General features: G+C 48.3%; 2 protein-coding genes across 4 annotated transcripts; both read left to right on the top strand.

Moving 5' to 3' along the window:
• Nucleotides 1-423: 423 nt before the first annotated feature.
• NOLC1 (nucleolar and coiled-body phosphoprotein 1) lies at nt 424-12546 on the top strand. 3 transcript variants are annotated; one of them, XM_086466585.1, is made up of 14 exons: nt 424-534; nt 661-716; nt 836-957; nt 2511-2626; nt 3560-3701; nt 4223-4326; nt 5011-5161; nt 6031-6171; nt 6591-6680; nt 7982-8128; nt 8354-8908; nt 9572-9684; nt 10082-10162; nt 10413-12546. In XM_086466585.1, exons 1-14 carry the CDS (start codon nt 424-426, stop codon nt 10569-10571), a joined length of 2088 nt encoding a protein of 695 aa, XP_086322711.1. In that variant the 3' UTR covers nt 10572-12546. The 3 variants fall into 3 exon arrangements, with proteins under 3 accessions (XP_086322711.1, XP_086322710.1, XP_086322712.1); XM_086466584.1 differs by having other exon boundaries at nt 424-555; XM_086466586.1 differs by having other exon boundaries at nt 424-555; nt 4211-4326.
• Nucleotides 12547-20660: 8114 nt separating this feature from the next.
• On the top strand, nt 20661-26548 carry LOC104351754 (2-hydroxyacylsphingosine 1-beta-galactosyltransferase). The gene is made up of 5 exons (XM_009957924.2): nt 20661-21509; nt 24316-24455; nt 24629-24705; nt 25063-25282; nt 26233-26548. The coding sequence occupies exons 1-5, from the start codon at nt 20661-20663 to the stop codon at nt 26546-26548; spliced, it is 1602 nt and encodes a 533-aa protein (XP_009956226.2).
• Nucleotides 26549-26814: the final 266 nt, after the last annotated feature.

The following is a 26814-nucleotide window of genomic DNA, read 5'->3' as shown; positions in this document are numbered from 1 at the left end:
ATTACAACTAGAAGTAGACTGAGGGGCGAAGGAGCTCAAGTGGACTAAAGCCTTCCCTCTTCCAATGTCGTATGCGCGCTCCCCAGTCCCCCGGCAGAGGCTGACCCGAGGTCCCACCTCTTCCTCCCCGCTGCGGGCCCTAAGCCTGCCCGGCACCACAAGCAGCCTTCCCGCCCTGCTTGTTGCCTTCACCCAGACGCGGCTGTCGCCGCTGAGCCCCGCAGGTCCTTCCTCTGCCGCTAACAAGCCTCTCCTCCCGGCCGCCGCTGCCAAGCACCGGAACTCGCCTCCCCACTACCGCGCCCCCTCACAACCCGGCCAACATGGCGGCGGGGGCGGAGCCGAAGCGGCGCGCGCGTGCGCGCGTCGGTGCGTGGCTCCTGCGCGCGCGTGCGCGCAGGCGGCACGTGGCGGCGGGGCAGCATGGCGGAGTGGCGCGCGGTGCCCAGCGACCTCTTCCCCTTCGTGCTCGCCTTCCTGCGCGAGAACCACTTCGAGGGCGCCGCGCGCGCCTTCGCCAGGGAGGCGGCGGCGGTGAGGGGGGGGGGGGGGGCGGTGAGCGGGGCGGGCGGGCGGGCGGGCGGCGGTGAGCGCGGGGGGGCGCGGCTGGCCGGGCGGCCGGCTGGCTGTGCGGCTGACGCGGCCTCTCTCTCGGTTTAGAAGGAGCAGGACCCCAACGCAGCCTCCCTCCTGGACATCTTCAGTTACTGGCTGAAGTAAGTGCCCCGGGGGCCGCGCTTGGCGGGGGCGGGGGGCGCGCTGCCGGGCTCCCCGCGGCACCAGCCGCCGGCCGGCTCTCGCCTCGTAGCCCCCAGCTCAGCCTTTCTCCTTGTAGGTCTCCAGCGGCCAAGAAGAGAAAGCTCGTTCCCAACGGCCCGCAGGCGAAGAGGAAGCCGTCCTCCAGCAGCGATGACAGCTCCAGCGAGGAGGATGAGACGCCCCCCGCCAAGAAACCAGGTGGGGTTTGTGCGCGGCCCTAGGGCAGGCCAGGGTCGTGTTTGACCCCGGATATAGAGCTCAGCTGTAGTGGCTCGTTTGAGGTCCTTCAGCAGCTATCAAGGACTGGGCTTGTATTGACTGATCTTGTTTCTGGCAGGTCTTCTGCCCGTGGTCTGTAAGGTAGGTTCATCCTAGCTGAGGGTGATCTCAGTTATAACTTAAGCACAATAGGGTTTGTGTCCACTAGAGACTTTAGCCATTCGGTTTGTCTCTCTTGGCTGAGATTGGTGAAGGCATTGGTCTGGATTGAGTCTTGAAGGTACTGTTGAAGTAGCACCTTCGTTACCTTGCCTATATTGAGATTCTGCATTCCAAACACTGGTAGGCTATCTAGGCAGGGTTATTCCTGCTGCACATTCAGATTAGGTGTTGATTTAAATCTTGAGTGAAATTGGAATGCATGTAGATTGAGCAAGTACTCTCTATGTTGGAGGCAGCTGCTTCATGATTTTTTTTTTTTCTCTCTGTTTTCTGGGGACTCTTAATTTCACTGAGAGCTTTAAAGGGTGTTTTTTCTTATCTTGCTATTGTAGGAAAACTGATTAAGGTTTTATAAGTGCTTTCACATTTGTTAAAATATGCATAATTTGACAAAACTCCTGCATGGCTAGGATTTGTCAGGCTCCTCTGTATTGGTGGGCACTGTTTGATGCAGAGCATTTGTACACGGTATCCTGGAGTTCCAGAGAAATGCCAAGCATCCTTGCTCACCTGCTGTTCATGTGAGGTTACTACCCTCCTTTCTCTCAAGGCTGTGTCCTGTGCTATCAAAAAATACATCCCTACACTGTGCTTCGGTATGTGGTGAGCTGTATTTTCCCTTTTCATCTGGAATTGTTCTTACGCCTTGCCTTAATCACGGTGTATGCAAATTTGTGTGTATCCAGCAGGAGATTTGTGGGAGGGAAGAAGTAGACAAGGAGAGGGAGAGACACAGAAAGAAAAGTGGTCTTCAACTTGAGCTATCCTAAACATCAATTTGAACTTAGATCTGTTTTTTCTTTGATAAGGACAGTTGCAAATATGATTTGAGGAAAAATGATTTCTTTGGCTCCACGTTATTAAAAAGCATTCAGTAACCAGGAAGGAGTAGATTTGGCTAAAACGCATTAAGCAAAGTGTCTGGAACCTTAACACAGCGTTGCAGTGGTTCCCTTTGGAAATCTGCGCTTGTTCAGCGGGTTTTTGTAAGCTGGAAGGTGTCCAGACCCACTTAATGTTATCTCAGTTTGGGGGGGCACTTTCCTTGTGGGGTGTCCTTTTTGGCGATAGAAGTCTGTGCTTAAATGTGTACACGACAAAGAAAATCTAGAATTTGTTTTATCCTCTCACCTACCTGTTTTGGAGTCTTTTGCTGTACCGTGCTCAAGAAACAAAGTCAGCTTTGTGAACTTCAATCATGGTTTAATAATCTTAGTCTGTCCTTTTGCCCTGATACACACGGGTGCAGGATATAGGTACATGAAAGTTTTGAATTAACTTATCAATGTGTGCTGTCCTCTTATTTGCAGCTAAAGCAGCAGCTGTGCCCAAGGCAAAAGCAGTTCCTCCAGCCAAGAAGGCAGAGAGCAGCAGTGAGGACTCCAGTGATGATTCAGACTCGGAGGAGGAGAAGAAGCCAGCAAAGGTCAGCTTTTCTTTCCAGCCTTTTTAATGCATGTTTAGCAGTGATGGATAATAGCAAATTTGACCAGCAGAATTCTCTCTGAAATTTAGCTCACTTTTCCTGGGCTGCTGCAGGTGCAGTGTAAGAAGACACTTCTGTAGTGGACGGTGTGCTATTTGGACTGGCCTTGTGAAAAATCAATTTCATGTCCAGCACCCACTTTGTTTTGTTTCATATCCATGTCTACTCCTTCCTTTTATCCTAAGACTGCCAGGGCTTAATTTTTTTTTTGCAGAGAAAAATTTATTTACGATTGCTAAAATAAATTTCATCTTTTTCTACATATATGTATATATAAAAAGAGAATCTTCTCTTTCCTTTTTCTTGCTGCAGTCATGATCTTGAGAAGGGCGGGGGAGGAAGAATTATGTCAGTGTACACTAGAAGAGATGAACTACAGTTGCCCAGTCAGTATTTTCAGTCTTCAAACTAGTGTGATCTGGAGAAGGAAGAGAACAGTGCCAGTCCCAGAGCTGCCTCATTTTGAGGAGGCAGAACTGGAGACTGAGGTGCAAAGCCTCAAAATGTGGAACAGGCTGCCTAGGGAGGTGGTAGAGTCACCATCCCTGAAGGTGTTCAAAAGACATATAGATGTGGTGCTTAGGGACATGTTTTAGCGGTGGGCTTGGTAGTGGTTGGACCTGATGATCTTACAGGTCTTTTCCAGCCAAAATGATTCTATGAAAGGAAGTCTCCCATGGGGTGCTGGGAGGTTTCCCAGAGCAAGATTGTTATCCAGGGATTTTCAGGCCCTAATCGTTAGGCAGAGCAGTGTTTTCAAGTCAAAATGGCAGCCGCTGTGAGAGACAGCTGCTAATACTCTCTGTGCATGTGTCCCAATTACTAGCCTCTTTCTCTTTTCATGGCTAATCAGTTTTCCCTCCTGTTGTTTAGAAAGGCACAAAACCTGTGGTGAAGACAGTTGGAACCAAAACCCAACCTCAGAAGAAAGCAGAGAGTTCCAGCTCTGACTCAGGCAGCTCAGATGAAGCAGCACCAAAGAAACAGCCGCCAAAACCAGCAACACCTAAATCGGGTACCTCTTACTGTGTATCATAAGTCAAAGTGCAAAACCAGAAAAGCCAGGGGAAAGGTGTTGGGGGCTGTACCTACAGGCAAAGGCGTATGTATTAACATAGCAGCCTGAAAATCTGTCACTGCCATTTGAACTCCAGTCTGCTGCTGACATGGAAGAGGTGTAGAACCAATTGCAAACAAAACATCTGATTCCAGCTGCTGCATTGTTTGCATCAGTAGCTGTAGTCAGCAACCTTGACTGACTAACTTGTGCTTTTGCCAGTGTCTTTCCCTCAAAGAGCAGGGAAGGTCGTTTCTTACCCTTTAGTCCTGGAACTTCTGATGAGCTAGAAGGGACAGTTTTCTGAAAACTTTTCTCTAAGCTTGCAGTAGGATAAAAGAACAGTTTTGCAGTACTGCCTTAATCTGCCCTGTGAACTTGCTGTGGTTCTTTTCTCTCATGTTACTTTATGCTGAATGTAATTACACCTCATCTATCATAGCATGTTTTCAAGTGTCCCTTTTTACCTATCTCAAAAGGAAGTAAAGCTCTCCAGGTGGCTACCAAGGTCGCCAATGGAAAAGCAGCAAGCAGTAGCAGCAGTAGTGAAGATTCTGATGAGGAAAAGGCGGCACTGAAGAAGGTAAATTAGACCATGAAGAATGAAGAACTTCATGAACACTGTAGAAGTTTAGTAAGACTGGGTGTATCTCTCTCTTGTAGGGACTGTGAAATGTAGACAAAGGCACAGACTACACAGGTGCTGAGCACAGCATTTGTGGCTCTTACACCTCCTTTTCCTTTGTACAGTGGGATTATGTGTTCTAGCACCTCTCCATGCCCTGTCTGTCTTCCCTAATACCTCCTTACCGCTTCCTCTGCTCCTTCCTTTTACAGGAAGACATCTGATTGTGTCATAACCATATTGTAGTCTCCATTATATGTTCACTTTTGCATGATTCTTTCGTGCTTAGCTATCTAGAACAGAGTTTTCCACTAAAAATGTTTTCTGCAACACAAAAATAATCATAGTTGTTGTTTAATCAAGTGGGAGTTGCTACCATTGCAGTCAGTTCTGTGCCCCTTAGTAAGAGGAGTTCTTCATTAGGGATTCATGGAGCAGAAAACAGCAGCATAGTGGCTAGAAAGATCATGATGCTCATGCGTTTCCTCAAAATTGCATTTGAGAATCTTTGTTAATCCCTTTGTCTTCAAAATTTGCTCCCAAGTAAGGCGTAGAGTTAAACAACGTCCACATGCAGCTGTCCCCACAAGATTTCTCTAACGTCTTTTTTTAAACGTGTATTTCTTTCCTTCTTGTGATAAGGCTGTTCCCAAGAAATCACCTCTGCCAAAACCTGCAGCTATTCAAGCACGTCCAGGGCAAAACAAACATGCCAAAGAAAGTTCCAGCAGTGAGGACTCATCTGATGGCTCAGACGATGAAAAACCACCTGCAAAACAAAAGCCGAAGTCTGGTAAGTACTAAATACCACTGCTGCTACACGTGGGAGGATGCTTTCTGCTAGTCCTGCTGTCCCAGGAGAAGTGTGTGCAGGGCACAGGCAAGTCTTGTTGCATGCAAGATTCCAGGTGGTGGTATCATGAGCCAGAAATACAGTGGCTCTTCGTGTGTGCTGTTTGGTCTAAGCTTATAGTTCAGCTCCTCCCTCAGCAAGGGATGAGGAGTGAGGGAAATTGTGACAGTCTGCTTGGTTTGCATGTCTTCTATTCGGGTAGCCTTTAAGTACATTCTTGCAGTTTTCCTGTCTGCCAGGATTTGGGAAGTAATTTACCAGTTGTTTGGTTATTCTGTAACTGCAGCAATTGAAGCTCTTCTAGGTTTTTCTGTGAGCTATCCAGGGCCATTCAGTTGCAATCCAGCTGATGGGGTAAATGAGCCCCTATTCAATATCATATAGTGCTTTTAGGATTCCAGTAGAGAGCTGATCTGAGTGGAGGATCAAGCATTGAAACTGATGTCTGTTCTCTAACTAGACGATTTGAGAAGGCAGTAAATGAAAACAATCCACATCTCTGGATTTTTTTTTTTTCTGAAAAAGTTTGGCAACACAAGCTCCCATTCTTCTCTAAGTGCAGAGAAAACTTCTGCAGACATGATTGGGTCAGCTGAACTCCCAGAGGAGAGTTGAACTCACAGTAGAAACAGGAGGTAGCAGTGGGGTAGGTGTAACCTTTCAAATTATAAGCTAGTATCTTTGATCGCAGCTACAGAAGGGAAATAAATGGAACCCAATAGCAGAAGTGCTGTATTCCAATGACAAAAAAATATCTTGTGTGCTGCTTGCATTATGCAGGCTTCTGAATGCTGTGTCTCTCTTCACAGGTCAGTACAGTGCTGTACCACCTCCTCAAGCTACACAGACAAAGAAGGGCCTTGCCAAAGCTCCTGCAAAAAAGGCTGAGAGCAGTGACTCTTCAGACAGTAGCGATGAGGCAGAGCAGGTGCCCCCAAAGGGAGGAGCAGGTATGTTGTGAGGGGAGGACGCTGCAGAGGAAGTAGTCCATGGTGCAGACGACGTTTTGGCTGTCTTGATTTCCATGAAAAAGCCATTCGACTTTGGTCGGTGTTGCCATTTGCTTCTCTGGAAGCTTCTGAGTAATCTGAAGGAATCCCAAACAACACTGTGTACAACCTGTGGATCCAAACTATGTGCAGTTCAGATTACTTTGCACGTGTTGGTTTGGAAAATCATCAGGATCTAGTTTAGTGGGAGTAAGCCAGGCCCATTACTGCAGCTGGCCCGGTCCTTGCTTGACTTCCGACGTGCTGGCTGAATGGCTGGTGCAGTGAGAAGGGAGCTTTTTCACATCTGGAAAAGTTTGGATCTTGGGACAAAGGTTTGGTGTGGATGTGGCCTGTTAATTTTAAACTTGCTTTTGCAGGCAAAGTAGTAGTAGCTAAAACAATCCCTGGCCCCCAGAAGAAAGCTGCAACTAACAAGAAGGCTGAATCCAGTTCTGACAGTGACTCAGGTAATTCAAGAAATAAAGTTTTGATTTTTTTTTTTGTGTGTTAATGTTTATTGGTCAGGTTGCTGTGTAGTGGTGTATCTTCTAAGATCTTTAGCCTATGAGCTCAAAAGCTTCACAGTCTTCATAGCTAACAAGATGTGAAACTGAAAAAAACAGCTTGCTATGCAGGGTGGAGTCTGACTGTGAGACCATTGGCAAGTGCAGAAAGGTCTGCATATTGCTGGACGGAGAGGGTGGGGCATCATGTGTATCAGGTTTCTCCAGGAAGGTTAATGGTGACACTTTTTGAGGATCTGTGTCTTCAGATGTTTAGGTTCTGTTATCCCATTGTGTTTGGGAGAAGTTTCCAAAATAAAAAATGTTGCCGTACCAAGTTCAAAATAGACTCAAAAGATGCCTTCTCCAAACGTGACCCTAGAAATGGAGGCAGTGTGCTTTGTGTCTTCTGTTGATCGGGTGTAAGGCTTGCGATGCTGTGTGTCCCGTGTAAGCTCCTTATGTGCTACATTTCCCCTCCAAGTTCAAAGTGCTCTTGTTGGGTATCTCCACACCTCTGGTGCCACGGCAGGGACTGTGGGTGGCAACTGCCTGTCTGTCTGCAGACAGCTAGCACTAGACTGTGTGATACTTCAAGTGGCAGGAGTTCTGTGTTTTCTGGGTTTGTTGCCTGGTCTCTCAAGTAGACAAGCTTTCAATTATTGTTATTAAAGTGTTCAGCAATGTTGGAATAGATCAGGCTTAGCATTCCAGATTGCTGTGACACACAATACAAAGGCATGTTTGTACACAGGAGTCTCCAGTCCATCCTCAGACTGCTGCTAAGCACATCTGATACAGGAAATAAAAAAGCTAAAATGAGATACTGTGCTGTTGCTGCCTCACTTTCCTTGCTTTGACAGTTTTGTCTCCTAATTTCTTGTCTGATCTTTACCACATAGCCTCTTTTCTTGATATTTGTTCTCCCTGAGTTTGTTCTTTTTGATACCGGTACTTACTTTTTCTCCAGTCCTTTGTCTGTACCTCTTCTACATTGTTCTCCAAATATCTGCTTCCTTGTGCATGCATTAGTAAAGAACTTAAACTGCTTGTTTCCACTTCCTCCCACTGAAGATGTTACGTGGAAAGATGAATGCTGTCCCCTGGCCATTCAGTTCTTCATCAAATGCTGCTTATTGCTAGTGGCTCAGCCTTGGGCCACAACCTGTTGTGCTTTTCACTTCCCCATGTGTTATATACATTATTACTGAAGTAACTCTCACCAGAAGCTTACAAAGTTAAAGAACATCCTCTTTTTGGTTTAGATTCTAGCTCCGAAGATGACAAGAAGAAGGTAGGGAGTAAACTCCAAGCTAAACAACCTGTGATGAAGAATACTTCCAAACCAGCAAAAGTACCTGTCAAGCCTGGACAAGCAAAGAAGGACTCAAGTTCCTCCTCAGACAGCTCAGGTATTGGGGTAGAAGAAAAGGAGAATTTCTGTTTGCATGTGGTGCTTGCTCAGACCTCTGTGTTCCTAGGCAGGATATGAGAGTGCAGTTGTTCAGGAAAACCCATTGCAGTGTTGTTTCAAGCAGCTGATGAAGTGCACTGTGTATCAACACTGAATCTGTGTGTTAGCTTGATGTTGAAGGAATTGGGCTTGGCCTTGATTATTCTTTTCCTTTCCATTCTAGATTCTGATAGCTCTGATAAGAGGGCCCCTGTGAAGCCCACAACTAAAGCAGCAGCCCCTGCCACAAAGAAGTCACAAGCTGCCACAAAGAAAGCACAAAGTAGCTCTGATTCAGATAGCAGCTCCAGCACCTCTGAGGATGAGAAGACGAAAAGCACTCCAGCTAAACTAGTTGGCAAAGTGGGTAAGCCGGTGTCCAAACCTACCCCAGCTCCCAAAGCAGATACTTCTGACTCTGGTAGCTCAAGCAGTGAAGAAGAAAAGAAGCCAGCAGTGAAACCAGCCACCAAATCTGCAGGGGCAGCAAAAGCAACTGTGGGGAAGAAGACAGCTGCTCCTAGTAGTAGTAGCAGCTCATCTGATAGTTCTAGCGAAGAGGATCAGAAGCCCAAAAAGGCAGGAAAAGGGGCACAGAACGGTTCTAAGACCCCTGCCTCCACAGAGAAAGCACAAGTATCCACACGAGCAGCAAACAACCTCAAGTCTAAGCCAGCTGGTGGCAGCAGTAGCAGCAGTGAAAGCAGCTCTGAAGAAGAGACTGGAAAAGTCAATGGAGGTATTACCTGTCAGGCAATGTTCCTGAGCTAAGCATGAATGAGAGCCTTTCCTAAACAGTATTCAGTCTAGTCTCTGTGTGCTGTTAGATTATGCCATCTGGTGCAGTACTGAGAGGGAAAGGCTAGTTTTTAATTTGATGTGATCTTTTTTGTCTATTTCATATTGCTGGCAATGGGATCTGTGGTAACATGAAGTACATTTCTGTGCAGTTGTTTACATCCGTGCCTGCACAAGATCGTTAGTGACAGCAAGGCCGACTGCCAGAGGACCTTGTCTCTGAGTGGGACACCATAGATGATGCCCCATGCACAGTATCAATCTTTATCCCTCCAGGAGGAAAAGAACTTTGAATGCACTAGTGATGTGTGCAAGTGCATACTGTGTGACTCCAAGAACTCGTGAATTTTAATGAACAGAACCTTGTCAAATGCACTACCTCTCTACCCTCTGCCACAAAATTATCTTTATCAATTAGGATAGGGTGGCAAAATCCTTGCTGACCCAGAATTGCTGTTAAGTGTCTGTTTTCTGGGTGAGGTAATGCAGGGGCTGATTCTCACATCTGTGTCAACACTGGGTTTGCATTTTGGGGGAGAGATGCCATTACCTTTCCCACAATGCAGTTACTCCCTTTGAAGTTTTACTGCTGTACATCTAACAGGCACGATCAGGAAGAAACAGAAGAGGGAAGATGTTCAGGAGCCGGAGACACCACATAGTAAAAAGGCAAAGATCAAAGCCAAAACACCACACACAGTTCCTAAGGTGAAGCAGGTGAGTGACGGTGGACTGCAGCGACTGGTGGGAGAGGCATCTCTGCCTCCTGAACAAGTAGCCTTGTTTTGGGTTCTTTTGGGGGAGGTTAGGCCCACAGGATTATTTGTATTTTTGCTTGTTCTTCAAGCACTTGAACCTTACATGGAGAACCCTAGGGAGTGCACATATGTGCATAATATTATCCTGGCAAAGGTTGATTGGGCACGCTTGCACAGGAGCATCCCTGAGCTGCTTGATCTGAAGAAGAGAACTAAGAATCTGAGAAACACTTTAAGATTGAGGTGATGTGAACAGGGCTCCTATTTGCAGGGCAAGGAAGGAAGAAGGTTGTCACTAAAGGAGTGTCACACGCCTGTGTGCACTTACTGTATCTTGTTTTCTGTCTCTGTAACAGCCAGCCTCTCCGTTCCGTCGTGTAAGGGAAGAAGAAATTGAGGTCGATGCCCGTGTTGCTGATAACTCATTTGAAGCAAAGGTAGGGCTAGGTGGTGCCTGGAGTGGTCAAAGCAGCCTTGGTGTGCTTGTGGGCAGTCTTTTAGGTGGGAATTTTTTCCACCAGGAGGTGCTGTTAGGAAATGTGTGAGCACTGGCAGGAGGTCCATCAGAGAGTGTATCAGCTCCAGTGTTAAAGTACTGGTATTTGCTGGGTAGGATGAAGTGCAAAGCGTTGCCTTTACTCTTTTGGCTGCTGACCTGAATTGCTTTTTCCTCTTCATCCCTCACAGAAAGGAGCAGCTGGTGACTGGGGTGAGAAGGCTAACAATATCCTGAAATTCACTAAAGGCAAGTCTTTCCGCCATGAGAAGACAAAGAAAAAACGAGGCAGCTACCGTGGGGGCACTATATCAACCCAAGTCAATTCCGTCAAGTTTGAAAGTGACTGAGAATGTTTCCTTTGGAATTCATAAACCATCTGCTCACCAGAATGGCTTGGATGGGCATGTGGACTTCATGGATGTCAAGCCTGCCTGGAATGCTACCTCCCCTAGCCCATTGTTGGACAGGCAGCTCCAGCGTGGGAGTGTGGGAGAATGGTTGGATGTTTCCCCCTTTCACTTCTAATTCGAGTTTAGGCCCCTAATTTGGAACCGTCCTTGAGCTGGTGTTACTGGCACCACTAGGGTGACCTCCAAGACTTAAATTTTCTACAGTCTTATTTTAAAAGGCTGGCAGTGGTTTTTCATTTCAGTTTCCTGCCCATCTAGTAGAAGAAAAAGAAATCATTCTCCTGTATCTTAACCCCCCACTTCTTTTTTCAGCCAGTTTAGCTCAGATACCTGTGAAATGGCAAGTATTGTGACTTGCCTTTGGCTAGTTACTGTAAGAGCAACAACTGATTTGAACCCTCTGGCTGTAATCTCCAACCCCATCTGACATTTCAAGTTCACAGTTGCAGTGTGACAGGGTTCTTCTTTCCTGTTTTCTTTTATGGTTTCACCTTGCAATAAATTCCTACCTTCCTTTTCCTTCCACTCCTGTTGAGGCCACTAGCTAGAGTACTTAGAGAAGCAGAATCTAAACACACCTTAGTGTAGTTGTTCGCAGTTGCAAGTTGGAGGCTGTTGTCAGAAAGACCAAGGTCTATAGTACTGCTGTGGCACTCTTGATAACACTTTGGGAATGTAGCTGGGGAGTGGAGATGTGCAGAAACTCGGATGCATGGAGGTTGTGGTTTGGCTCAGTGGGTATTGGGTAAGGAGGCAGAGGAGATAAAGCCCACTTTTCTACCCATCTCTGCTTTTTGCTGAGTGTTTGTTTCAGAGGCTCTGACTGCAGCGTCGCGTTACTCCTTGTTCTCTCTGAACATAAAACATGTCAGCTTATGCTTACTCCCAGCAATGTGCTGTGCAGCTTGTTAGGAGTCAACGTGAATGTATCATTAATGCCTTAAATTTCTTTTCTGGTTTGGATCACTTGCTCTTTGAGCTGTTCTCCATCTGTTAAATCCCTCTCAAGTAAAATGCCATTTTCCCCATAGCCCTAAGGCAAATAAAGCCTGATGCTGTAAGGTTTGAAGTGTTAGCTACAAGCACGTGTTCGGTATGGGGAGCCTCAAACGAGTTCATAACTTGCAGTCTAAACTGAGATTTCATGAGCAACTGAGATAATACACTGCCTTACTGCTGCTGAGGGGAGGGCTTGCTTTCCCTCCAGTTATGTCACTGCCTCCTTATTTCTGGTGCAACTCATGTCTGGTAGAAAATGGTTCCCCCAACTACTTTTTTTTCCCTGTTAGATGGGTTAATTTAATCTTAGTTTGTGGAGCAGTCTGCTGAGCTCGCAGCCAGTATGAATTGAACGGTGGTAGTGCATGTTTGGGAAACAGGGTAGTGGGCTGTGAGAACTGCTCACCTGTCTCATGAAACTGCCAGCCACAGAGAGAGGTTATTCAGGGCCTGATTTCCACGTTTCCATTCTCTCCCTGAAGGGCGACAATGAGAAGAGCCCTGTTACAGAAAGCTACATTTGTGTGCAGAGCAGTGTCACCTAATTGAGGGTTGGATGGGACTTGCTGAGCCACCCCCATATACATGAGCTGCAACTTGTTCCAATGAGCATTTTTCAGGACTTCCCCTCTGGCTTGCACAATCTCTGGTGCTTGGATTCTAGGCTGCAGTGCTGAGGGGCCCAGGAGACCTTGGCTATTACAAGGAATTAAAGGTTAGAGGCCAAAGGAAGGTGGGAAGAGTATTTTCTGCCTGGGGATTTGAACATCATCTTGCTTGTCACTTGCCCTCTTCTGTTTGTCAGGAACTCACATTTGCAACTCTTAAACTTTTTAAAAACTTCTATGTTTTGGGGGTATTTCAAGTGAGAATTTTAAAGTGTCAGAAAATAAAAGATTTGCTGCCTTTGTAATCTGAGTGGATGTGGTAGTTAAAGCTGTGGAGTAGTGTGTGGGAAGAGGGAGGGTATCGGTGCTGGGCATAATGTAGCGTTGTCTCTCTACATCTGTCTACAAGCACTTCTGGTCTCCTTAGTTACATGCTCGTGTGCTTATAACAGGCCTTCCGCAGTGAAAGGTGCCCTGTGCAGCTGGGTGCCCAGTGATTGCAGGAAATTTGGAGAAAACTCTAGAAGAATATTTGCTTATACCAAGACAAAGTGAGGCTGTTCAGGTCTGGTTAGCTCTTCTCAAATACTGCTACCAAATTAGCTGTATGGCAGCTGGCAATATAACGTAAGTAGCACCAGCCTGTGGGAATAAGAAACAACAGGCATAATTCTGTTAATTGGTTAAAATAAGTAATTTCTGTGTCCCCTTAGATCTCTTCCTCCTCTGTGACTGTGTGCAGGGAAAAGAAACTTGCTAATAGGAGGTCTTGTGTGCTGTCATGCTTATTTTTACTCCTTGTGCTAAGCCTCCAGGGAAAGGTCAGGATGAAGCACCAGGTGCGTTGGGCTGTCAGTAGCTCTGTAACCACTGCTGTCTGCTATAGCCTTCCACCTCAGACATGATGTTGCAGGAGAAGGTATAACACTATCTGAAGTTTCAGCAGCAGATGCAAAGAATGTAATTATCCTCACTGGAGATCAGTGCCTGACTGAGCAAGTGCAAGAAGTGCTGGGGGGATGTTTTACAAGATTCAAAGCTTCCATGTGTTTGGTACTCCTAGGGGAAAACTGCTGTCTTCACAAGCTTTTGCAGCTGCCAGGGAGGCTTAACCTACATCTCTGCTCTCTGCTGCTCTCCTGGTGTGAATGAAACACCTCGCGGAGCACTCAGGCCTGGTTCCCTGTGCATCGCTGCTGCAGTTTCAGCTGTGATTAATGCTGGAACTGGAATAACAGGACATCCCGCTCTGGCATGTGCTGTACCTGGAAGGGTGCCCAGGAACACTGTCCCTAGCGTCCCACTGCCCCTGTGCGCTTCCCTTTCCATTTCGCTGTCCTGACTACCGCGTGTGCAGTGCCTTGGCCCCCGTCCCACTCCTATCGCAGAGCCCGCAGCGGGGGCTGGCCCTGGCCCTGGCCGTGGCCCCGTGAGAGTCTGTGTAGGGCCCGGCAGCGCCTGCTGGACACGCCGGCCTGGCTGGAAACATGAGCGGGAACTGCTGGGCGCTGCCCCCTCCTGCCCGAGCGGCGGGGGCGGCTCTCCGCGGTCTCCCTGCCGACCCTCCCGCCCTGCCTGGGGGGCGGCCAAGCGCCTGGCTCAGCTCGGCCCGGCCCGGTCGGGCGGGGCGGCCCAGGGTGCGGCCCGTGGGCCGGGGCTGCGCGGGCCGGGGCTGCGCCGGCCGGGGCTGCGCCGCCCGGCCCCGCCCGCGCCCGCCGCCCGCCCGCCTGAAAGGGGCAGGCCCCGCCGCGCCGAGCCGCGCCTCTCCGTGCCGCGGCTCGGGCTACGCTGCCGGCGGGACTCGCTGCAGGTCGGTGCCGGCACCGCTGCCGGCGGGGCAGGCTCGGCGGAGGGGTCCGGGGCGGGCGGGCGGTCCGAGAGGAGCCGGCGCCGGAGCCGCTGCGGCCGGTGCTCCTCACCCCCCATCCCGCCGGGGCGGCTCTCGGCCCCACCGGGGCGGTGCTGCCTCCCTGTCGGGGCGCCTGCGGCCAGCCCTGGGGAGCGCCCCGCCACCGCCGCCGGTGCGAGCAGGGCCGCGGGCTGCGGCGTCTGCCCCGCCGCCGGCCGTCCTGCCCGGCTGCCGTGCAAGCGGGAGGAGGAGCAGGGGGGTCCTTCTGCCGCCGGTGCCGGCAGCGGCGCCGGTGGGCAGCGCCGGCTGGTTGGCTCGGCGTGAGCTGTGGGCGCAGCCGGTGGCAGCAGCCGGGTGAGCGCTGCAGGACCGGCCTGAACTTTCTGAGCCGGTCGTAGAGGCACCAGCATGCTTCTCTGCGGCGGGGAAGGAGAGAGGGAGGCGGTTCGGGTTCCCAGCTGTCAGCTTGGCCCTGGCTCTGCCAGGACGCGCGTGAACCGCCTGGGCGACTTCGATGGGGCTACTGAAGGGCACGAGTTAAGCATTTGCTTAACTGTGCAGGATCAGAGCCTTGGCACCTGAACAAACGTTCAGAGCGCTTCTGTGTAACTTGCTTCATCTTCCTCTAGGAGATTAGATCTCAGGAGTCTCTTCCCTCTCCTGTTCTACCTCCTCTTCCTGTGCATCCCTCCTCAACCTTTGTTTATGGCAGCTCAGCCAGGTCTCATTCCTCCAGTCTGCTCAGAGCCAAAGAACTGTTTGGTTTGGTTTTATTGTTTTGTTTTGTGTTGTTTTTTTTTTTTACATGAGGGCGTCAATTGTTTTACTGAAGATAAGACTCATCTCTAGCTTCTCTACTGTAATTCTGTCAAATGTGATCAGACTTGTCTGTCAGGACTTTATCAGTCCCCGATGCTTCCTACACAAGGTTTCACAACCTTCTGGGGTGTTTAATGACTTTTAATGTGGCACTTCTCTGAAGAAAGCGGCTGAAATGAAAGGGCAGTAAATGGAAGAGTCTTTTCCTCCATGCCACCCTTGACGACTTCTCTAAAGTTTGGTTCACTTGCATCTCTCCAGTTTCCTCTGCAGTCTCAAGAACTTGTTCAACTTGACTGTTGTACAGACATAACCCCTTCTTAAGACCAAAACGTGTTCTGAACTGGCGTGTGCTCTAACTTCAAGGTCTATGGCTCGCATGAATATTTGGAAATGGCCCCAAGCCTTTCTGTCCCGTGCATCCAGGGATTAGAAATAATGTTCTCAAGTGCTTCCATAGTACAGACCTGAGACCACTCACAAGGAGCAGAGCCTCCTATCAGCTGCTTCTGTCTTGCAGCTGTGTTGCAAGTAAGGGGAAAAGGCCATCCAGAAGAACTTCCCGTTGCAGAGCACTGTGGCGTCACAAACCATCTCTGTCCCTTTTAGAAGACAACCAGGAAGCCTGTGGATGTGGAGTGGGGAGAATCTCTCTTACCACCTAGACAGATTTAATGTATGATGAGAGGCCAAGTGGGCATGCAGATGTATGGTGTTTGGCACCATCCCTCAGCTCAGGTTCTTGGAGATGTGTGTAGTTTCAAATGCCTTGACAAGCTGAAATACAGATCTTTATTTTTTTTTCTCAGTTGTTACAGACCAGTATTTTCTTTAGTACTATGGTTCCCTGGCTGTGACTGCCAACCTCCTGCTGGCCCATAGATTCCCACCTTGTCTGTACAGCTTCTTCCGTAAGACTCCGATGAGCCAGGAACAATGTTGAAGGTGGCCCAAGTCCCAAAACTGATTTGATTTGAACTGATTTGGGACTACGTAAATCTTTATCCAAAACAGATGAGGATGAGCAGGGCACATCTGATGTCCTTGTTGGAAGCAGTAGCACCGAGTGTGGTGCAAAGTATGAGTTATCCTGATGCTGACCTGATCACTGCTGTAATTGTTCCCTTTGGTCTTTTGGGGATCTGGGCCTTCTTAATTCTCTGTGTTTCTTGCAGGCTGCCATGAAGATGTCGAAAGAAAAATGACAGAAAGGTTCTCTCTGACACATTCTGTGTGCGAACAATATTTTGGAAATTTCAGTGCTGTAGGCTGCCTAGGGAGGCTTATATTTGAAGGGGAGGATTTTTTCTTGATTATTGTTTTCTATACTAAAATACTTATACCACTATTGGTATACTGACTAATATTAGTTTACCATAATACTAATATTAGTATTTTAGTGTTAGTGTTATTTACCAAGGTGACTTTGAAGTAGGAGTCTGTGGTAACCCAGAACCAGAGCACAGAAGCCCACCAAGCACGGGGATGTGAGTGATGGTTAGACTTCCCTGCTTCAACAGATGCTTTATGAAGTTCACTTTATACAGCATTGTATCTTCTAGGTTTTTACTAGAGATTCCCCTGGGCGGCTCCTGCTTATAGTGCGACATCTTCCTGCAGTGGTAGAATTGCTCTCAGAGCTGCATACCTGCCTGCTTGCATGGAGTTTTGGCTTCCATAAATTAGCCACAACTGGGTTGGCTGTCATCAACTAGATAGTAGCAGATGATCCTGTTTTTTCTGGATCATACCCAACAGATGAGGCAAACTTTGATTTCTTATTTCAGGAAGAGTTTTGAGCATCCAAGTGAAGATGCCTTTTCTTTTTGGCTTAAAATGAATTGTGCTGCTTTGTTTAGTCTTGAGAAGTTTACAGTGAAAACGTTTCTTCTCACTATGGGCAAGAGCTGGATAGAGATGCAGAAAGGGAAATAATTCGGCCCCATGGATATGGGCTTCTGAGTCCTAGGCAGGAACTAGGTAATACAAAGTACTGGAGGAGAGGGAGAGAAGTAAAGAGCAGGGTCCTTGCACTGGAGTCTATTCACTGCCCTTTCTTTGTGGGCTTCTCTGCCTAGACTGCTTGCTGTCAAAGGTTTTGTAATGCAGCCTAATAAAAGGCACCTGAGTTAAAGAAACATCTATCTTTAGAGCTGTGGCTGTTCAGTTACTTCGCTTAAGTTAAACTCGTGTAATTTTCCAACAATATCAAAGTCATACCCTGTCAAACATGTTAAATAGGGCAAAATCAAGAGGCAAATTTTATCCCAGTAAGAGGTTTCTCAGGCAGGTTTCAGTGGGCTGTTTTCTCTCTGCTCCCTTTCAGCTGCCTCCCATTGCAATTTCAATGGGTTGCTGTGGCTTTGAAAGCAAACCCCCAGCAGCTGAGGGATGGCAGGTGTGCAGGGTAGGGGGGATGCTGCTGTCCGCAGTGGCAGTCACGCGAGGGCTTCCCTCTGCCCAGTCCTGCAGCAGGCTCTGGTCCTGGCTCTTACCAAGGTGCCTGCCCAGCCCTGCGTGCTGCAGCGGTGAAACTTAAAGCCTCTGTGGCACAGGCTTTTTAAATAGTTTTCTTGAACCCTGACTTCTGGCTCTTAGTGTTAACTGTAGTGTTATGGTAATTGCTGTGCGTAAATCAGCCAGTCGGCGTGGCTTTACCGAGCGCTTGTCAGGAAAACAGGGAAGGCTCTATTCTCTCTTTACAAGCCTTCTCCTTGCAACGGCAGCATTGTTTCTTGCAATATTTATCTGATTTAGCCCCCAGCCCAGGACTTCCAGACCACAAATGAGGACGTGGTTCAGTCTGCTCTGCTCTTGGATCTAGCGTGGCATCTGTTGTTTACTTGGATTTCGCATCTCTGCTGAGGTGCAGGCTGTGAGTTCACCTCCCTGCAGAATCGTGTTCCTGTGCCCAGCAGTTTGGAGGTTTCTGTTGAAGACCACCTGCCTGCAGCCTGACACTGGCAGCTGAGCTCCCATAGCCAGAGGGCTGGGCTGCAGCCAGCACCCTATGCTGCCGGTGGTGCTGCACTGGCCACAGCACCTGTCCTTGCTGGAGGATCCTGCTGCAGAGCTTGTGGGGCAGCTTTGTTGCTTAGTTTTGGTAAGAGGTAAAGCGGGGAGGTGAGCAGGTGGATTTTGAGCCTTCCCTCATCTAGGTCATTTAGCCCTTGTGTGCATAAGGTCTAGGTCATCTTTCCCCTTTGCTTTCAGCCTGAGATCCTAACAGTGACTAGTTGCTTAGCAAGAGATGGAGAGCAGCATACTGCCATTTGAGCTGGTAGTTATGCCTTCATTACATCCCAGGAGCACAAAAAAGCAGATGTGCCTGGTTGTAACCCTGCCTCCTGTATCCAGACAGATCTAGGACTGGAGCTGTGGCCAGGGTGCCATGGACAGAGCAGACATTAGCTCTGGTGGTATTGAGCTGGGTTAGGAGACAAGGTCCCTTCCTGCAGCCTGCCATCCTCTCACCACTTAGAAAGATTTACAGCTTCCCTTGTTGCCTGGGCAGGAAGAAGGGGTTCCTGAGCCAGTACCTTTGGAGCTTGCTCCTGATGTTGGAAGGGATGAAGTGGCCAAGAGCAGTTTGCAAGTCTTCTGTGTCAGCATCTGCCCCTGGCCTGAGGGCTGAGATTGACAGCTTGCTTGTTTTTTGGATTTTGGCAGCCCCCAGAGGGTCCCACCAGAGCTGAGCATCTCAGCAATGTCTGGCACATAGGTCCATAGCAGGACATGAAGATGGGTGACAATTTTTTTCATCAAATAACTATTCCTTTCACCTGTACTGTTTCTTCACCTTTTACTTGTTGCCCAAGGAGAAAACACACTACCCCACATATAAAACCACTTCTGCTCTTCTTGGCGTACTTATGCATGTGTATGACCCACCAAGCCTATACCCGTTCCTGTCATGGAGCCTGTCCTGAGTGTTCTGCTGTCCTGGAGAAGGCCAGAAGTCATGGGGCTGCTGTCCCTCCCTCCCCTGTAAGCTGCACGTACTCTGGATCTGCTGGGCAATGTCATAGCCAAATGCTTTACCTTCCCTGATGCTGAGCTTTGGGCCTCTCAAGTAAGCTGAGAACTAGACCAGCTTGATGGGCTGTAGCTCCGTGGTGGCCAGTGCTGCTGGCGTGGGCCAGCCTATTCCCTCTGTTAGAGAGGCAGGATGCTGGGCAGATCCTTGCTTTCCTCTCAGGGCTTCTGCTCTCTTTTTTCAAGCCCATCACCTTTGTCTCCATCCTCCTGGAGCTCTTGCTGGTGGGTCCAACCACCTGCTTGGTATCTGCTGGCATTTCTTGTGTTTCTCATCGCTCCTGCAGGCACAGCAACCCGATTGGCCCTGGGAAGGAAGGCAGGGAGTCCAGGCACTAATAGGAGCTGCTTTTGAAACAGGAGAAAGTCTCAGCCAGCAGCTGCTCTCTTTCCCGTGTCCTGTCCCAGCATGGCACAGGAAAGCAATGGGGTGAGAGTATGGCACTTTTACTCTCCCATGTCTGAACCGCCACATACTATCCTTGGCCAGAGATATCCAGCTGCTGAGGGGAGTCTGAAGATTTTATTTAGCAGGATCTTATCCATTACTTTTTCCTGCCTCTTAATTGATCAAGCAGTAGTGGAGAGGCTGGCAGAAAATCTTGTACCAAATTCTGCTCTACCACATCCCTGCAGCCTCCCTGGGGCTTAGCATGTGGGGCCATCCAAAATTCACCTATAATTGTTCCCATCATAACTTCTTCTCCCCTCACCCTTCCTAGCATGTCTGGACTGGGTCCTCAGGACATGGCTCTGCTTCTGACTATTCTCAAATAATTATCACACAATTCTTCTCCCAAAATAATACAAGGTGTGGGTGAGGCACTTTTGCTTCCAGTGGTGGAGCAACATCCCTTACACAACAGAAATGCTGGGTGTTTCATCAAACTGGGAATGGGATGACAGCTGTAGGAGTGTGACTAAGGGGTGTCAGTGTGCCACGGGTGTTGCATGTTATCTCTGGGGCTGCTTTCTGGGTTTGCCTTCTTCCAGTGCATCAGTATCCTGGCGCCTGTTTTCCCTTCCCGGCCCTTTCGCTGGAGCCTCCCCATCCTCCCACGGCTGATCTGTAGCAGAGCAGCTTTCTGTCCACACCCCTGCTGTGTTCTTTGGGATTGCAGTTCCTCTCGGAGGGCCTTGCTGTGACCTGGGCTCGCTCCTGTCCCATCTGTGCTGGACAAGGTGGCTTGCCAGCCTTGCAAGGGCCAAAACCAAAGCGTGTCTCTCAGTATTTACACCGGGCTCTGCAGGCCTCCCAGTGAGCATGCACAGACATCACCTTGCTCAGAGGGAACCAGCCATTCTTGCTGGACAGAAATAGAAATGAAATTCAACTGTGCTGGTTCTATAGTAGTAACTGGGGATTGAGCAGCAAGTGTCTGCTGATGCTGTGACCCAGCAGAACTCCACCAGCCATTCTCCCTCTCTAACTCTCTGCAAGTCAGTCTGCTGGCTTTTGAGCCTGGGAGCAGAGAGAAGAGGTTTTGAATTGCTAGAAAACTCTCCTGATATACCCTGATATCTGACTTTGGGGTTTTTTATTATTTTGGGGGGGGGGGTGTTTGTTTGTTTGTTTTTCCCAATGATGAACTCTGGACTGCTCTCCTCAACCAGCTTCTAGCTTGCAGCTACCATCCCAGTTGTTAGTTGCCCAAGTACATGACAGAGCATTTCATACTATATTAATGGCTTGTTTCTCTCCTTGCAGTGATGAAGATGATGAAGATGATGAAGGTGCTACCGTGCCCTTCTGCTCTTCTCTTCCTAGTGGCTGCATTCAGTCTGGAGCCATCTCACTGTGCCAAGGTGCTGATCATGCCCACCGTAGTCTTTGACAGCCACTTGCGAGTCTTCATGCGAGTTGCAGAGGCATTGACTGACCGGGGCCATGACCCCGTGCTACTTCTTCATGAGGGTCGGGATGTGGAAACCTACCTGCCCGGCTTCCGCATGCAGAGGTACTGGGGTATCTTCAGCACAGAGAGCGCAGATGCCTGGGTGCAGGAGAAGATAAAGCGTGTCTTTCAAGGGAAGATGACCTCTCTGGAGATGTTTTCGTTTTTGGAGAAGTACCTGGAAAACTGTGACCTCGTGCTGGGAAACTCTACCCTTCTGCAGAAACTCCAGCATGAGCATTTTGACCTGCTCTTGGTGGACCCCAATGAGATGTGCGGCTTTATCCTGGCCCATATTCTCCGTGTCAAATATGCTGTGATCTCCACTGGTTTCTGGTTCCCAGCGGAGATTGGTGCCACTTCCCCCATTGCCTATGTCCCTGAGTTCAACTCCCTGATGACAGACAGGATGGGCTTCTTTGGTAGGACTTGGAATCTCCTAGTCTACATGATCACTCGCGTGGCTACAAAGCTGGTCATCCTGCCCAAGTTTGAACGTCTCATGGAGAAACATAGGGTGGAGCCCAAGACATCAATGTTGGATCTTGTCCATGGAACTAGTCTCTTCTTCCTCTGTAATGATGTGGTGCTGGACTTTCCCCGTCCGACACTCCCCCATGTCATTTTCACAGGGGGGATCCTCGCTGAGCCTGCAAAGCCACTTCCAGTGGTAAGTGCAGGAAAGCTTTGAGCTGTGATTGCACATTAACCTGGGGAGTTATTCAGTGCAAATCTTATTTTGAAGAAACTTGTAGAAAGCTCTGAAGCCCCAGGGGTCTGGAAGGCTGCTGTGTTTTGGTGCTCAGGTGCAGCAGGGAGACAGGGAACACTGAGGACTGTGGGGTTGCAGGAAGGATGTAGAATTAAGTTGTCCACACTGAAGCAGGATTTGGCTTCACTGTCTGTGTAAAATGGTGTGTGGAAGTCCTAAATTGGCAGTGTTGCCCCTGGGACTTGATCATGAATAGTTTGTTCCTGTATTTGAAGCGAAAATGGGAAGAACAATTAGTCTTCATTGCTTCATCACTGATTTTTGTCAATCCAGAATTTCCTCCTTAATCCTATTTCTCGCAGGGCGTTTCTGCCCTCAAGCTTGTAGTCTTAAGAACCCATAGGGGAGAGCTGCGCTTGTTCCCTCATCAAATCCAGTGTGAAATCCCAAAGTGTACAAAACTGAAGTGTATCATCCCCTTTTTCTCAAGGTCGAGCCCTGAGGGAAAACTCCGTAGGCATCCCAGAGGCTTTCTCTGGTCTGTACCTCACTATCCCAAGTAATAAATTTAGAGGGACAAGCTCTTAAAGCCTCCAGCTGAAGACAATACTGGAACAGAACAGGATCTGTCTGCTGTTCCTCCCATTGCCTTACCACTTTTACAAACACTAGGGGAAATAAACATGGATAATGACACTTGGGAAGTCAGGTTGTCCTGATGTCCTAACTAAGGGACTGAAATGGAGATAAGATCAAGTTTCATGTGATTAGAGGCCTGTCAAGATCTCCGATGGCAGCTTTAATTGAGACTGTGGGTGCCAATTCCTTCCAGTTAAAAGGAAAAAGTGAGATCACGTGCTTTAGAACAGAAGTTCTCCAGATGTGTATGGCTGCACATCACCCTTTCCCACGTGGCACAGCATGCAGGTAATGCAATGCACGTAGGGTGCTCTAAAAGCTGTGTCAGAGAGTGGCTGCCTCACAGCTCTTGCAAAACAGTGGCTTGGTCCGATCTGTCCATGTATGTGCCTGCCTTATAAAGAAGGGAGTTGTTTGCTGGGGCATTACTCATGTGCTTCACAGCTTCCAGAACAGATCCCAGGGCGTCTAAGGGAAGAATCATGGAGATAAGTCTGGAGCTCTGCAAGTAGGCAATGGCTGTCATGCTGGCAGGTAGGCATGTCTGTGTCCAGGCTATGGGATGCCAGCAGAGGAGAGGGCCTCTGTAGGTCTAGGTGTAGCTTAAGGAATCTCCCATCTGAACTGGAGCAGAGTTATGTAATTAAGGTGTTTGTTTACTCATATTTGAAACATGATTGTGAGTTCCTCTAATTAGGACTCTGTGAAATACAGATAAATATTTGAGAGATGGTGAAAACTTCTAATGGTCAACCATCCTTCCCTAGCAACTTTAATGCTGTTTCTGAAAGTCAAATGTTAAGGCCCAATTATAATGGTTAACGTAATTATCTGTTTTATGAGTCATTGTACTTTTCTTCAGAAGAGTAAAACTAGGCACTTTCTCTTCTTTACCAGTTTTAGTGGTTGTATTGCTCAAAGGATGTGAAACTCAAGAGAATGGAGAAACCAAAATCCCACAGTTGTAAACTTTTTTTATTCTTATTTGTTGGGGGTTGTTTTAGGGCTTTTTAAGCATTTCTGCAAAGATAGGTTTGAGTCCCTGAAGCGTACAACAAAGGACAAATATCTCCAGAGAGTAACACTAAAATGTGCTTTGTAACTCTTCTGTACTATGATCTCTCAACCTGTAGACTGCTGTTAGTAAGATATTCTGAATTAATCATCCTATTTTTCTCCTTTAATAACAGGGAGAACTATTTTTTTTGCCCTTTATGGTCTGTGGTGTTTATTTCAAGGAAGTATTCAAATTCAAAAACAGATTTTATGAAACTTCCTTAAAATGCTCTTGCCTGTGATAAATGGGAAACTTGAAGCAGGACAGAATCCATGATGAGAAACAGGCTCAGCCTAGTCTGGCATGAAAGGGAACAGTCTATGTTTGCTCCACAGCAGCTATGGTGGACGATTTCTTCTCCCCGCAGCCTTCTGGTATGGACTCTGTTCTAGATACACACCTGTTCATTACAGGTATCCTCTGTAACAAAGGACAAACAACTGTGTTTTTTGCTGGAGCTGTAGCTACCTCTCTACCTAGTAACCAAAAACTAAATCTGCTACCTGCAAGTAGCTATCAAGTCTCCTGGCAAGATGTCAAAACATTCTACGACCTCCAGGAGCCTTTGACATTGGAGAGTTTGTGAGGAATCTCCAACAAGATGTTCCTGACTCTGCCTGCATGATGTTTTGTCTGTTGTATCAGCCTACAGCTAGAGACCCTGACAGGCCTCCTGCCTTAGTGGTGATGAAAAATAGCCTTCCTCTTTTTAGTCCAATTTCTTTCTCTGCTCTGGCTGCCTCTGTGTGGGCCCTGTATTTTCATAGCCATCCTTGCCAGAGTAATTGTGTTACCTCCAAAGCAGGAGGTGATGCTATGAAATGCAAGTTTTGGGCACCTTCCTGCGAGCTCCCAAGCCCAGCAGGTGCTCAAGTAATTTCTGCCTAGCCGGGTGCAGAAATCACAGTGGTTTTAGAGTTCATTGCCTGGTGAAAACCACGTAGCTTTGTGCTCCAGGTGGATTTGGCTTCATCCTCTCCGTAGACAACTTTCTGCTGGCAGAGGCAAGACTGGGAAGGGCATTTCTCCAACAAGACTTTAAGGCAGTTGTGTGTGTTTTGCCCACAGGGTCTGCGTCTCTGGGTGGAAGCAGCAGATGCGGGTGTTGTTGTTGTCTCCTTTGGCATCGGAATTCGAGCTCTTCCAAGCAATTTGGTGGAGAAGATGGCTGGCGCATTCGCTCGCCTCCCGCAGCGGGTGGTGTGGAGGTGAGGAGGGAATGAGATTCCTTTTAACTTGAGTTAGATGAAAATCAATGTTGAGGGGTGATTCATCTCAAAACACAAAATTTGCTTTCCATCTCTTGGTCTGATTGAATTTATAATTGTTCTCTGTGTGTTTCCTTTCCCCTTTTTTTCCCCTCCTTTATCTCCTTCCACAGATACTTTGGGCAGAAGCCAAGAAACTTGGGTGAGAATACAATGATGATGGGGTGGCTGCCCCAGAATGACCTGCTAGGTAAGGCTGGGCTCTGTGTGTGCTGCTAACAATATCCCTGAGTTTAGCCCAAACCACAGCAAAGGCATACAAGGACAACAGCACCTGTGTGGGTCTGAGTCCGTTGCTTGTTGTGAGTCTGATCTGTGCAGGACATGGTCCTTACCTAACACCTCCTTGAAACTGCATCTTGGCCCCTATCTCCCTCCCCCTCCAGGTGCTACTCAGCAAGTTTTGGGCTGCCAAAGGGCAACATCCTCTCTGCTCAGCATGCCTAGTTTTCCCTAAACATACATGAACGCTATGTGTTGAGGAAGCCACTGGTAGCCCTGTTTCTATGTGGAAAACACTGACCAGCTGCTGTTTCTTTGCCTGCAGGCCATCCCAACGTGAAAGCCTTCGTCAGCCACTGCGGGATGAATGGTGTGTTTGAGGCAATTTATCATGGTGTGCCAGTGGTGGGATTTCCTTTCTATGGGGACCAGTTTGACATCATGACCAGAGTGCAGGCAAAGGGCATGGGTATCCTTATGGACTGGAGCAGAGTAAAAGAAGAGGATCTTTATCAGGCTGTTGTCACAGTTATATCTGATCCCAGGTGAGGCATCCAGCAGCATTGAGCTCTTCCTTGATACAGGCTGTATGTAGGGACCAGTGTGTCTTTGTGTTGACCCCTACACAGCCTGTGGTGCCTTCTGGACCAAGCAGAGTTGCAAGCATTGCTCAGCCAGCCAGACGTGTTAGTGCCTTGAAATCCTGAGATGCGGTCCAGGAGGAGATACTCCAGCATTTGCTGTTAAAGAGCATGATCTAGTCCTGTTTGACTCCGACTGTAATTTGCTTAGAAAGCTTTCTGAGATGCTGAGGCACAAACCTCTTCTAGTTTTAATGCCCGCCTGTCATCAGGGAAAGTAAGATCACAACCTCACCTTGGGATCTCCCTGGTCTTGTCCAAACAGTTTTCTGTAGAAGCAGCTAGCACAGAGTGGACTGCAGGTAATGCTCCATCTGTTTTCTGACAACGAGATACTTTGCCCTTTCCCAGATCTGCTGCAGCACAGTGATACAGGGCTCCCACTTTCTAATAGGACTCATGCAAGATTATTTGTTGTTGTTGTTGTTACCTATTAGGAGCTCTCAACTACTGACCTCAAGTGTAAATTGTTAAGGTGTTGCAACTGGGTACCTTGAAGGACTTGTCCAGTCATCAAGTACAGAACTGTTGCTTGATGCTGGGTGAGGTCTTTGGGTGCAAACTCCCCTCAGAAAGCAGCAATTCACGTGAACCCACTGAGCAGGTACTTGGGAGCTGAACTGCCAGTCTCGTTAACAAAACACAAAGTAAAATGCACTCTGGCTTGTGCTGCTGTGGCCAACGATTGCCATCAGAGTGGCTTTCAGAGGCATACATGAAGAGAATCATGAAAGAAAATTGCCACTCTCCCAAGGTATCATTTGGGACTTGAAACCATCACTGGACACCTCAGACCACTTCTCAGCTATGAAGCTCCTGTCAGAAGGATAACTTCTTGTCTTCTTCCCCTGCAGCTACAGAAAAGCAGCCAAGTACATCTCAGCTCTGCACCTGGACAGACCGATGCATGCTCTCAATAGGACAGTTTATTGGCTGGAGTACATCCTTCGCCATGATGGTGCACCATATCTTCGCCCTGCTGTCTATGACCTCTCCTTATACGAGTACTTCTGCCTGGACATCTTGGCTCTTCTGTTCTTAGGTCTGGCTAGTATTGCATTTGTCCTCTACAAATCTGTGGTGTGGTGCAGAAGGAAGGGGACCAGCCCTGTGTATCAGAATGGCAATTGCATGAAAGGCCACTTCACAGAAGAGAAGAAATTGCAGTAGAGGCTCAGTGTGTTCCAGGGCACATCCTGTCACTGTGAAACGAACTGCTGCTGTGCCAAGAAATGTACGGCACACAGGCATGGAGAGAGGTGAAAGATCAGCAGGTCTGGATGAGAAGAAAGTGGGGAGGGAGGAGTATTGCAAAGGCCTGTGTGCACACCTCTGTGTACAGCACCTGTGGGCGGGGGCACAAATTCAGGCATGGGTGGAAGCACTTGGCCAGGACGCTGGGAATGGGGCATGGGTAGGTAGACTTCCAGGGAGGA

Source organism: Leptosomus discolor, chromosome 6 (assembly GCF_034619465.1).
Source record: "Leptosomus discolor isolate bLepDis1 chromosome 6, bLepDis1.hap2, whole genome shotgun sequence".
Taxonomy (NCBI): Eukaryota; Metazoa; Chordata; class Aves; order Leptosomiformes; family Leptosomidae; genus Leptosomus; species Leptosomus discolor.
The sequence above is the reverse complement of the archived record's forward strand: the minus strand, read 5'-3'. Positions and strand labels throughout refer to the sequence as shown.

Bases quoted from the DNA above. Each gene is read 5' to 3' on its own strand.
- NOLC1 (XM_086466586.1), top strand. From the start codon at position 424: ATGGCGGAGTGGCGCGCGGTGCCCAGCGACCTCTTCCCCTTCGTGCTC. The intron at 3,702-4,210 runs GTACCTCTTACT...GTCCCTTTTTAC, and splicing joins ACCAGCAACACCTAAATCGG to CTATCTCAAAAGGAAGTAAA. The intron at 9,685-10,081 runs GTGAGTGACGGT...TCTCTGTAACAG, and splicing joins CAGTTCCTAAGGTGAAGCAG to CCAGCCTCTCCGTTCCGTCG.
- LOC104351754 (XM_009957924.2), top strand. From the start codon at position 20,661: ATGATGAAGATGATGAAGGTGCTACCGTGCCCTTCTGCTCTTCTCTTC. The intron at 24,456-24,628 runs GTGAGGAGGGAA...CTCCTTCCACAG, and splicing joins CCGCAGCGGGTGGTGTGGAG to ATACTTTGGGCAGAAGCCAA. The intron at 25,283-26,232 runs GTGAGGCATCCA...CTTCCCCTGCAG, and splicing joins ACAGTTATATCTGATCCCAG to CTACAGAAAAGCAGCCAAGT.